A 13,632-nucleotide genomic window follows, 5' to 3' on the forward strand; every position below is an offset into this window, starting at 1 on the left:
TTTGTTTGTATGTGTTTGTTGTGATTTTTAAATAAAACCTACAAACACCAATCACCAAGTTGAAGCTCAGTGACAAACAAGAATATGAAATCCCTATTTGTAATTTCTGTTTCAAGTATCTGAAATTATATCCAGGGTATTGCACTTCGCTCTGTGATTTGTCCAGTGCTCTGTCTCCCAAGTTTTAGAAACGTTGTCTAGAAATCAGTGTACAAAACTGAAATCTCTACAAGTCATCAGTGAACAGAAAATGAAATTGTCCTAAAGATTTTTGGGACTTGGGGATTTCTTGAGGCCCTTGTTAAAACAAATGTTCCCCTAAGGTGAGGTCGGGTTCTCTGTAAGTCTAGCAGTGATTAAGCATAAGTAATGTTAGCATATTTTTTATGAAAGCCAATAATGTTATGCTGATGAATCATGTTGTTTTGCTTGGAGATGTGAAAGAGTAAAAGGCAGTAAATACAGCTTTTGATATAGTTCTTTGAATGTAGTGATAATTACATGATATTATACATCTAATTATAATGCATACATAGAATTACAGAATCACAGAATGGGTTGGAAGGGACCTTAAAAATCATCTAGTTCCAACCCCCTGCCATGGGCAAGGACAATGCACACATGGTTAGAATATGGTTTTAGTATACAATGATAGAATTTAATCCTGAAAGCAAACCCCCTGGGAATCAGTAGAGAATATGAGGGAGGAATGTGATTAAATTATGAGTCTGTTTAAAAAAATCTAGGCAATACTTCGGGCACAGAAAAAAATAGTATTCAGTTATATTAAAAGTCTGTTACTAAATGTTCCTTACTTTGAGTATGTGATTAGTTTTCCAGAAATTGATGGTACTACACTTGTTGCATAGGTAACTTGCTTGACAGATGTGTGTAGTTAGGGAAAGGATGTAGCTAACTGCACTGAAATTGGGAGTACTGATACTACCAATAGTAGAATCAAGTTGTATGAGCACAGAGTACTGTCAGCAGGATTAGGATGTTTAGTTTATTGATGTGTTGTTAATCCTGAGCTCTTAGGAGCTCTGGTCATTTTATAACAGTGAGTCTCAATGATGAGATTCAGCACTTGTTGAAGTTGTCATCTGAGAATTTAATCATTTGGGATAAGGGAAATACCTGTTACAGCTTTTAGTGCTTTCAGGTACTGTTTTTCTATGTTACTAACTTACATTACTGTGTGAGCTGATTATAAAGGATGCTATAGAAGTGTTTTGCTTTGAAAATACTTGCTTTGCTTTGGTTTAAGGGAAGAGTGTGCAAGCTGTAGTGTTACCGATTCTGCTATTCAGTAGAGAGAATGAAGAAATGGTTCTTCAAGCAAAACACTACTGCTTCATATCATCTATTTTCACTGCACATAGCACTAGGAAATGAAAGTACAGTACAAGTCAAAACTGAGCTAAATAGACCAAACCCAAATTTGTTGCTTTCTGACCCATTCAGGGTTTTTTTTTCCTGCTGATTTCCTATTTGTCTTTCCTTCTGCAGCTGGTTTTCCTACCAGCTGTTGCTTTTAACTCTTTTTCCCTCCTCTTCCTCTTTGAAGTTTACCTCAGAACATTTTGCTTTACCCAATCCTTTTGTTCTCACTGTTTCAGTTTTCATAGTATATTTGGGCTGGATTTTCATAGGTATCAAGCAGAGACATGTTTCAGTAGGTAATTACAGGTTGACTCCATTGTCTGATGGCAGTTAAGAAGTTTGTGGGGGGTTTTGAAAATGTTCAGTCAGCTTGTGCAGAACCAGTACGTGATAGGGCTCCTGGATTTGCCCTGCCTTGCTCTGCTGAGCACTGTTCCACAGCAGTGCAAGTGAGAGCTCCCAGCACATAGCCTGTCCCGCTCCGATCCTCTGTGGTGCAGTCTTGAGAACTCAAGGGAAGAGCAAAGTTTTCCAGGTTTTCTGTGCTGTGTAGGCATAGGGCTGCAGCCATACACAAAGCTGTCAACCTGTCAAAGCTTGTCATCCTAGGTTTTGAAAAAATACTTGTTTGGAATTAGGGGGATATTCTATAAAATGAAAGTCATAAGGTTAGCCAGCTCCACCTTGGAGTCCTCAAAAGAAAACACACTGATGTTTCCCACAGGCATCTCCTGTCTCTCTGTGGATGTTTCCATTATATTTTAGAATACTGTGCTTTTATTAATGTGGTTTTACATGCAAATCCTGTTCCTGATTAGGAGAGCTATTTATAGAGCTGTAGTGCCATAGAACATAGACTCCGTAGTGTTTTCGCTGTTGCTGTGTCAAAATAAAGCTAGAAGCCTAGATTATTTTCATAAATGCAGCCCCTTTGCTTAAAATGCTGGTGGCAAAATATGTCTGTCAAGTATAATAGTAAGTATAGAATTAATGAAAAAAAATGCTAATAATTAAAGAAAGTTATGAAAAACAAAACAGTTTCTCATCCTCCCTACTGGAAATGTCATCCTACTATTCCATGCATTGGCCTATTTTTATATCATCCTACATACGTTAAAGTAATTTTCAAACTTTCTAATTACTAGTAGTTTTAATACTTGAGTAAATCACTCATTTCAGTGGAGAACTCTTCATGTGTCAGATGAAGAATTAATCTTCCCCTTAAGCATATTAGGTTCCCTATTATAGAGGGGGTGATTTTCTAGGGGTGAAGCATGTCTTTTCTTTCTCTGCTTCACTAAAGAGTTGAAAGATGGCAAACACCCTTTTGTTCATTTGGTTGAGTATCTGACCAGCATTCTCTCATTCTTCAGTTAAAGAAAGCTTTCACGTTCATTCACTTAATAACATTTCTTTTCACTCAGCTTGAGCCTCCTTACTTCTAACATTATCTTTTACTGCAGAGAATTAGTTTTTTAATCCTTTATTCTAAAAGGTGATCAAAGCATTTTCCCAGAAAGAGAATTTGTACTTCTGTATCCATAAAGTCGAAGGCTGAATACTATTATGAAACTGTAGTCTTAGAGGAAACTAAACCCATTTTTGTCAATTTTTATTTAAATAATACTATTAAGTTGTATGTGACTTTACTGCAGTACTGCTAGAAATTTATGATTTAGCATTAACATTTCTAATTATTGATAGAGAATATAATTGTTCTGTAAATATGGAAACAAAACTGAGTCTGAATCTTAATTTCCCTAACTTTTCTTCCAAATATCACAACCTTACCTTCACTTCTCTCAGCTCTGTTATGCAGAGAAAATTATACTGAATGTCTTTACTGTGTCTTTATATACAGTACTGTGGTTGAAGCATGTTGATAAAACCAAAATGAGTTCCAGAGATCATGCAGCTTTTTGCTGCTGTTTCTGCTGAAGAAAGCTCCTGTGCCAAAGCTTTTTTTTTTTCTTAATTAATTGGCCCATTAAAAGATATTATCTGTCCTATAAACCTGCCCTGGTAATCTAAAAATACTTGAAGCTGAGCAATTTTTACTTCTAAGGAATCAAAAGGCTTAGTGAGTACTTCGGAAAACTGTTCAGCTTCTGTTCAAAAGCAGTGTTTAGAAAGGATTTTGGGGCATATTTTCTTACCTTTCTTCAGTCCTATTATTTTGCTGTCCTATGGAGCACTGCCTTTGAGAAAAGCGGTTGTAACTCAGAACATTCCTATCTTTTTATTGTAATGAGAGGTGAAACTTAGAGCAGCTTACAGCAGTCAGCATCCAGTACAAGCTGAGAAATGACAGTGGGTTTTGGGTCTGAGCTGGTGAGACAGTGCTGCCTGTCTTATAGACACGTGAGCCATTTTGGTCATTTGCCCATATTAGGTTAAAGAAAAGCCATGTTAATTATGAAAACCAGACATATCTGTCAATAATACTTCAGTGAGTTTATGAGGTTAATAATCTGAAAAAAAAATGTTTAATTTATACAACTATTTCCACTTTGTTCTTAAAAATAGTTTGTAAGGAATTTCTTATTATATATTTATTTTCTTTTAGCCACAGATTCACCCCCTCATTGAAAAAGATTTCCTATTAGAGTTTTGGGTCTGAATTATACTTTTAAATCCTATTAGACTATTTGTTAATAAAGCAAAAATGCAGTTTTGAAAATTGTAGAAGCTCAATTTTTAATGAAAACTTGCCTTTCTGAGTCTATGTACAAATCTTGATCAGAAAAGGACATTTTACAGCAATAGTACATGATGTACAAGCTCTTGTAAATTGATTTCTTAGCCTTTCAGTGATGGATTTTGGCCTGATGTTTGCATTATCCACAGAGTGTATGTTACTGTGCCATATTTATCTAAATGAAGGCTGGTTTTAAAGAATATTGTTCTGTTGGAGACCAAATGGAATGCATTTTAATAGTCTGGGAAACTAATGACAGACTGCTCTATATACACTTTTGACTGTGTTTATACGTTTAGCAAAGATTGCTGGATCATATATGGATCGAAACCCTCAAAATACCAAATACCTGCTGGTTTTGGCTCTAACTCATTCTGACAAAGGATTGGTAAAGCACAAGTCAGGGCACAAAGTTTGGAGAGCTACAGAAAATCATGCTTATTTTGAGAATTGGTTTTCATCAATTATTTAATCAAATAGAATAGGAAATGTCATGCTCTCCTGTATTCAGCTTCCTTATCCCTTAATACATTTAGCAAACTAAACAAGCAAACCCCAAAACAATCTCAAAACCCTACATTGAGATGTTTGCTAAGATTATGCCAAAAATGACAAAATTAAGACATGCCCAAACAGAAACTGCTCTTGAAATGGGGAGCATTACCTTGCATATTCACTAGAATCTATATTTTTTAAAGGACCAAACTCCTTATTCCCTTCATGAAGTTCAGTGATTCCTAGAGCAAGACTATAATGTAGTTACTCAGATGGCAAGTGTGTAGATACTGCTACTGACTATATTTTCTCTGTAGTAAAAATACCTTTGATAGTGAGGATGCACAGAAATATCCATAAACTGACATAAGTAGTTACTAAGAGGTGTTTACTTTTAAGCTTGATGCTATGAAATATTTTACCAGGAGGTACAAACCTACAAACCAAGTGCTAAATATTTGTTTCATTGATTTTCAAAACTCCCTTGAGAGCTCTTCATCCTTTCCTGATTTCCAGTTTTTATTGACCAAAAAATATGCTGTTCTGTGAGTGATAGCTATGGATAGGAAAGAAACTGGACACTCACTTTCTAGTGTGTGATACATCGAAAGTAAAGGAGGATTTAAAAATTCCTAGGAATTTGTGAAATCAGAGGGGTCCCTGTCTATTTTATAAAGAAAGTTATTTCTGTGTTCATATTTGCAGAAAAATGACTGATGCATATAATCTTACTGATAGAGGATGAGTATCTTCTTCTCCAGAAACCTCTCTCTTGGACAATTTTATTGATATGTTAATAACTAACAAATTAGTAATGCAAAATGGATTACTGTCTTATGCAGCAGTAGCTAGCCCATGAATTCAGCATACTTATTGTGGATGAAGAGGTCTCAATGCTACCGTTTTGGTATTGTTGTGAAACTTTAAATCAACTCATAATTCGGTAACTATCAGAGAAACATGTAAACCATACTTGAGTGTGTCTTAGACACTCAAAGGACTTCACTATGTAATGTTTTCCTTCAGAACTGGACTTTTATGGCATGTGAGATAGAGGTAATACAATGATTTTGGTTTTCTTCTTCTTTTCTTTAGGCATTTCCTGGAAATACAAACTCCGATAGTGTGGTCCGGCATGATTTACAACATCCAGTTATTGCTCGCTATGTGCGGATAGTTCCTTTGGACTGGAATGAAGAGGGACAAATTGGGTTAAGAATCGAAGTCTATGGCTGCTCCTATTGTAAGTTTTCCCATGATCGTACTTTTTTTTTTTTCCCCCTAAAGAAAAACTGGGTTTGGATCTCAAATTAAATCTGAATCTCAAGTACTTTTGCATAGATAGGTTAAGATGGTTCTGGGTTTGCTAGTTATATCGACTAGGGCTTCATGAAATATTTATTGTAACCTTAACTCTGGGTTGCTAGTTTGTTCTTCTCTGGAAGATGCAACACTGGAATTCATAATAGCACTTTCAAGTTGCTCCTTTAGATCTTCACGTTTTCTCTTGCGGAAGACTTAAACTATTATATAAACTTGGACAGGCCAGTTGAAGGAAATGTAATATTCAAATAAATGTTGAGTCTTGAAGAGAACAACTGGGAACAGAACATAATTAATTGCCTGGTACTAGAGATAAAATTAAAGCAAACAGCTGAGAAGTCTGTTGGAGTAGCTCATATTCTCTAAACGCGTGACATGTTTTTCAGAGGTTTTTCCTTTAGTATTTGACTATGACATTAGGATTTCTTTTGAAATCCAGATGAGCAGTGGTACAAATTCTTCTAAAGTTAAGAGCAGAACTGATTATGTTTTAGAGAAAAGCAAAGGTAGTTTCTAAATGCCCTTCCTTGACTACAATCTAGCCAACATTTAAAGAAAGTCTGCAAACCTGCTAAAGATTAAGTGACTGATGTCCTATTTCCAAGTATATATTTTTTAGACAGTATTGTGGCTTTGTTGGTGTTTGAGCTGGAAGGAGCTATTTGAGATTCGTCTTTCAGTAACCAGGTGTTTAGATTAGGATGAGTAGCACAGATCTGGAAGTCTCATTCATTGACTTCGCTGTGTGGCTTTAGGGATGTGGGATCACTTTGCCATGCTAACTAGCAAAAAAGAAGAACACCTTGTGATTTCAGTTGTTTTTATTTGGACAGATAATCAAAAGGCTATATACATAAATTTAGAACTAACAAGAACCGTGAAGAATAGAGTTTTGGTATTACTTTTTCAGTTTCCATGCAATGAAGGAAAGCCTATTTTAAAAATGTTTATTAAACCACAGAGATGTATTTCCCAGCAGCTTCAGTAACTTACCTGAGAAATTAAATCAAACTCAATGTGATGTTGGTGCTGCTCTGCTGTGGGCAAGCTTGGGTGTTAGATGCATTCCTAAAAACACAGCAGCATATTTTGTTTTCTGAGGTTATTCTGAAGTTGATTCATACTCAAAAAGAAATGGAGCTTCTGAAATCTTAGATACCATTGTGATTATTGAGTACATGACTCCTAATAAGCAGGTGTTTACCATCGCACTACTAAATGTTTTACATGCTGTTTCAAGGATACCAAACACTACAACATGCTTAATTTTGTAGCATGACAAATACTTTTAAGTATACCTCCTTACTTGTTTATCAAATGCAAATTCAGATGTTTAATACAAGAAACAAACATCTGGTTTAATGTGAAATATGACACTTTAACAGGAAAAATGTAGCAGAATCAAACAATAAACCCTATGATCTTTCCAGAAATATTTACAGGTAAAAGTACTGTCTTCTTTTGATGAAATGAGTAGACAAAATACTGTAGGTACACGAAAGGATGCTTTTAGAGGCTGAAAAGGAATGTGAGGGAAAAGTTAAACAGAGCTTGTTGACAAAATTATTTCAGTTGTTTGATGAAGTGCTTGCTTGACAGACATTTGTAAGAGACTAAAAAGCATCTGTCAAGGAAACAGTGTGTAGAACTATGAAAATGCTGATAAAATCTGTCTTTACAGAAGAAGTGACATGGCCAAATGCAGTTCTGTAATTTTACTGACAGATTATTGCTGGTCTGTTTGTATTAGAAGTTAATTCAGTGACTGTTGGGTTGTTTTGTTGTTGGGGTTTTTTTCTTTGTTTTTTCTCCATAGGGCAAAACTGACTTACTAAAAAATATTAAAATTGGCTAAATAACTTGGTTAATGGCTATATTAATGGAGGGGTTGCATAAGAAAAACAAGCTTGGAGAACAGCAACAAGTAAGCTATTAGATAACATAAACAACACTTTATAGGCAATGAGAGTTTTAGCTTTTATTTTAAAATGATCTATTTCATACTTTGTAAAGGGGAAAAGGGTCTTTACACTTGCAGCAACATCATTTATCAAAAAGCAAGTTACAGAAAAGAAAGCAATATAACCAAAGGCAAAATAGCCAGTGAATCAGTTAAGTCAAAACTGATGGCAGATTCATGCTCTTTTGGAGACAGAGAGCAAGTGCATGTGACATACATCTTCCATCATGCCCACTTCTATGACTTTTTGAGACAGGCAGCAAAGACATGACATCTGGAGGCTATGACAACTACAGTATAGCGCATTTTACTACTGATTCATGAAGATCATAATAAGCTCCTGCAGGATCATTGCCATATGAATAGTTCCCTTAATCTCTGTCCTGTGAGAGATGAATGCTACAAAAATGGCAGTAGTGATACTATTGCATAGTCTTTGGCTATGCTGTTCAAGATAACTGTTAAGAGGCCTTCTGGGTGCTGAAATCCTGTGAGTGGAAAGCACTCACTGATGCCTTTGTTCACAGAGGGGTTTATGTATCTGGCTGTGTTGATTTTCTGCATCAAAACTGTGTGTCTGTATCTTTTTGATGCAGTTCGTGTCTGAGGGTAAGAATACTCAAATTCCAGATGACTGATTTGTGAAGCACTGGATATAGTTGAAAAAGAAATCACTTGGAAACAGCAGGAAGTTGTGCAAATACTCAATATGCTAGGGGCAAATAGGTGGCAGAAACAATAATAAAGCTCTTTGAAAGGCTGGCAACTGAGCTGTTTCCATTCATTGACTAGCTCTGTTTGCTCATCCTTAGGAAGCACTGGGACTGAACAAATGTCACCTGAGCTGTGTTTGCAGATCCGTTTGTTTCACTTATTTGTTATACTACTTGTATTGTGCTATGTCAGATATTGCTGTTTCAGTTTCCTGATGGGTGACTGATCTTTTCAGGAAGGGAGTGAAAAGAAGGAAAAATAGTAACCACATTCCTCAGGGTTTTATGAAATAATGGATGTTTGTATGGAGAGCATTTACTCTCCAGATAATAAAGTGAACAAAACCTTGATCATGTAAACATGTTACAAGAACCAAAATAAGGTTTGCACATGCTGTTAAGGGATGAGCCAAGTGAATGTTTGCAAGAACCGATTAGGAAGTACTGAAGTGGTAAGAACTATGGGCTGAATGGATCATTTGAGTAATCATTGGTGCAGTTAATCCTGCCTACCTGCAGTGACATTGACTTAGGCCATTGTTTCCTTTGGCTGTTAATTCCACATTCAACTGTACTTATTGTTAGGAAATTTTCCGTGATCCTCATTTGAAATAACCTTTGCTTTGTTTCATGCTATTGGCACTAATTGTCCATCTCTCATGTGCTGGCTTACTTGGTCACCATACATGCTTAGAGACCTCTGTCCTGTCCAAAACCATCTATTGCATCCAGATATTAAAGGGACTACTTAAGGTAGATAAGAAAGCTGTTACTTCCCTTTTGTGGAATCTAAGTTCCACTTGGCCAGATTCAATGTAAACCCTGGACATTTTTTTTCACCAACATAGATTTAAAAATATAACAATAAAATAGTATGAGCCAGAGACCCGTAAAGTGTCATGATTGCTATTGGAACATCCTGTGGTGAATAAAGTAGTATTCTATATGTATATAAATGTATGCATACCTATTTCTGCTATTACACTTTTTGATACTTACATGAAGATTCAGCTAAATGGTGAAGACACTAATGCAGTCCAGTGATCTGCTGAAAGAAATCCCTGCATCCTGTTATGATACTTCATTATTTACAATAGATGTGCCACTAAGTTGTCTGCTCAGACTTTTCTGACCATCCAAATAATGGAACTGCATAAAAATATCATCTGGCAGAAAGGAAGAACCATTTTGAAGTGTATATTTTATGAAATCATTTTATATTCCTAGCAGTTTCATCGAATTGCTGTGAGTAACCGTGCTTTGAATATACAGGGATTTTAATGTGGGGGAAACACACAGATGGAACAATCATTTGGGGTAGCTTTGCTTCTGACAGTGGCTGGAAGAGTTAACAATTCTGCTAAACATCCAACTTTGTTTCCCCATTTCTCTTAGATTTCAGTATTTTTTTTATACTGGGTAGTTCTGTTTAGGTCTGTATGTCTGAATTTTAGCCATCATCTTCACAGTTCGTGAGCGGCAAACATAGCTTGATGTTCTCTTTCTAATATTGTAAGGCACATGGCTAAATACTCACATCTGAACTGTGGAGAGTGAGGGAAATGAACTGTTGAACTTTTCTTTGCAAACTTTAAAGATCTGTTTGAATATATGCTCTATTTGTAAACTTGCTTCTCTGTTAGCATACTTTTTAGAGTTTGCCATGTGGGAAGTATTTTTTATCATTCAGATTAATGAGAACAGGTGCCTTTTATCCTCTGTATATTCTCAGGTCATACAGTTTTGCAATTTCAGACTGAAAATGCTGTCTTTCTATACCAGGATTCTCAGTATGGATTCTTTTCCTCCATCCCCTCTCCAGAAAATGATAGCTGTGATTGTTCCTACATTTATCTTCATATATTCTAGCATGATAAGGGAGAAGAGGCTTTAGTCCATTCATTACCTTTGATTGTTATCATTAGCAAGTATGGGTATATTTTGGTAGTAGGTACTACTTAACATTTAAAACCTCTATTTCCTGCATTTATTTGTTTGTTCATTTATTTTAAGATGTAGTGTTTGCATATGGCATTTAAAAATTTTATTTTAACGTGAGAATAGTAAGGCTGAAACAGAAGAAAGGTGTTTCCAAATACCTTCTTGTTTAATTTCAACTCTTTTTTTCTTAAATGGAGTATTTCAGAAGGATTTGACAAAAGTTTTTATTTAAAAAAGATAATCTATGTTTTGTTCTTCACCTTGTTTTAACCTGATGTAATATGCTTATTTTTTTCCTTCAACTTTTTGAAACTGGCAGCAAACAAAAAAGTCCATTATTTTTCCATTTATAGCTGTAATGAGATTACTGTTAGATATTCTGAAGCACCACAGCTTTGCAGGTTCATTTGTTAGCTGGCAATGAATGTATAATCAATCAGAGAAAACCAGGTATGTTCTGTATGAATACATGCCCCACCAGCTTATTCAATTGTATTCTCAGGCAGTTTTCATTTGCACTTGAACATCTGTAAAGTTATTCAGCATTTCCTTGACTAGAAGGAAACGTGTGTGGCTGACTTGTTTCAAGAAGCTCTTTACATTTTTTTTTCCTGTGGAACACAGCAAAACTTGAGCAAATAGGATTTATGACCAAATATGATAAACTTTTGCAGACTTTGATTAAGGCTTTTTAAGTCAGGTCTGGCTCTTCTCTTGTGAAAAAGAGCAGACTAACATTTCTCAATAGGTTTTCCATTAACTGCCCAGACACCCCATGGAAAGGGTCTTACATACACTGATCTGGAGATTAAAAAAGTATCCTTAAGATCCATAAACATCTGATAAAGTAGAAACCAGAAGTTACAGTGTGCTTTTTCACAAAGTAAGGGTGATGGCATTCAGGTAAATACAGTCAAAAGCTTCAGTGAAATCACAGTGGTCATGCCTTGTAACTTTTTCTGCCTAAATGAACACTCATGGTGTTTTTGCCCAGCATCATTTTCTTGAACTCCTGTAAGTGGTGATTGATCCATTTGTCCGTGCTGGCTTACTAGAGAAATCAGGTGAGTTTTCCCTCATGAAACAAAAAGCTTTGGCAGATTTAAAACTATAGGTCTTGGTTCCATGCCACTGAGTTAGAACCTGAAGGGCTTCGCTGATACTTGTTTGCTTGTATGTCTGGAATAAAGCATATGTTAAGGATGTAGTTACTTCCAGGCTCAGTTCGGTCTATTCTGCTTTTCCCCTAAACTTTAGGTGAGGTGAACATGATGCGTCTTTTATATTTTATTTTAAGCAAAATAGCAGATAGAGTCTTGATATGAGTGCACACTGATTTCCTCTCTGCCAGAGTTAATGTTAGTGTTGTCTGATATGAAAATGCATATATCAAATGATCAAAATTGCTGATGGGAAATAACAAATGTAACACTTCATAATAATGTTTTTCTAAGGTAAAAATGAGCCTTGAGAGCGACATGCTGTTGGCACTGTCTATCTCTCACTTGCTGTCTCATATGGTTGCCATACATTCATTTAGCTTATGGATGTTTTACAGTAAACAGTTGTTAAACTGAGACATTAGTTTTAATAAGCATGTTCAGTAGCTCCCTTTTATTGACTGTTGTACTAAGAGAGTCGAAAGGAAGCTAGTAAGCTGTGTTTCAGCTGTTTATCATTGAATCTTTCTCTTGCTGACCTAATTTTTCTCTCTCCTCCATTGTCAGTTCTTTTTTCCATGATTCTCTGCTGCAACTGCTCTCTTATTGGTTTAAAAGTATGTAGTTTCCTGATTCCCATCTGTCCTTGTGTGATTCTTCAGAATCACAGTATGAAAAACAAAAGGGACGTTCAGGATTGTTGTCTGAAGTTTGAACATCAGCAGAAATGCACAGTTCATTTTATGTGCTTCCATAATGAATATGTGGCCACTTTTGAGTACGAATTGTCTGGCAGTTCTCACCTGTGGAAAAACATGAGAGTGGTATCAGTTGAGCTCTTCATACAGTCAGCTGTTCTGCTGGGAATATCAAGCACTCCTCAGTATCTCTACCATTCTTTCTGAAACATGGATATGTGATTGTAGAGGCACCTAAATCGAGATTTTTTTATTTTTTTTAATGTGAGGCTCAGGATAAATGATGAATTTCAGGATTGGTCTTTACAGGAACATATTTCCCCAACAGAGGACTTTGGTCAATTTAAGACTAAGATAACTTGTAGCAGCTTCAGATGGGGATGTTTGGCCTCACTAGTTGTAATGTAATTCATCATAAGCATTAATTGTACACAGCATTCATTTTAGAAGCAAACCAGCAGGTTAATTGCCCAGCACTGAGTAAGCCTCTGTGACCTGAGCTAGGTGGTAGTACAGATCACCCAGTATGTAAACTATAAGAAGACAGTACCATGCTTCACACTCTGTTGAAGGTTCCCACTAATCTGGTGTAATTTTGGGGAGAAAGAAACCTGTTGAAATTTCTTCCTTCTTACAAGACCCGGTGGCTTCACACCGCAGGCTTTCTGCTAGTTCAGTATTGTATGCTTACACCATTTTCATGCAATAAGTCTTTGTATTTTTTTCTTGTTGAAGGAACTTTCAGATGAAATCAAGCAGACTGCTTTTTCTACAAGCAAAATATGCTAGAGGGCTGGTTTATTCACAATAGATTAATACAGCACTGCAGGAGGTGAGATGTGAGTCTTCAAAGTGAACACATCTCTGAGCTGTTTGGCAATTCCACTGAAAACCTTGAATTTTGCATTATTTCAGCTGAATTCTGACCCTGAGTTTGTCAGCTATGTCTTAGGAGAGCTGCAGACACAGTGAATGAAATATCTCTGTAGCACTGTCTTTTCCACAGGTAAAGTAAGGGGATTTGAACTATTGATCTTCTGTCATAATGCAGACATTAAATACTCGTGAATAAACCTAACTCCTCCTTTTAGTACATCCCTGCTGTTAAGAGAAACTTTATCAAGCTAGGAAAGCACATACCTCCAGGATGTTTCACCCAGGAGAGATCTTAACTATCTATGCCATGTACTTTAAAGTTTTATTTATGTTAGTGGAGGGATAAAGTGAGTATTATTCCCATATTTGGGTGTCCCAGTTTCTG

General features: G+C 36.0%; 1 protein-coding gene across 1 annotated transcript in view; it reads left to right on the forward strand.

Moving 5' to 3' along the window:
* CNTNAP2 (contactin associated protein 2) overlaps positions 1 to 13,632 on the forward strand; it is a 1,129,462-nt gene that overhangs the window by 492,681 nt on the left and 623,149 nt on the right. Inside the window, exon 4 of the mRNA XM_034062602.1 lies at positions 5,672 to 5,819. Coding sequence (XP_033918493.1) covers positions 5,672 to 5,819 — 148 coding nt within the window. The remainder of the gene's footprint in view (positions 1 to 5,671; positions 5,820 to 13,632) is intronic.

This window comes from Melopsittacus undulatus, chromosome 1 (assembly GCF_012275295.1).
Source record: "Melopsittacus undulatus isolate bMelUnd1 chromosome 1, bMelUnd1.mat.Z, whole genome shotgun sequence".
Classification (NCBI taxonomy): domain Eukaryota; kingdom Metazoa; phylum Chordata; class Aves; order Psittaciformes; family Psittaculidae; genus Melopsittacus; species Melopsittacus undulatus.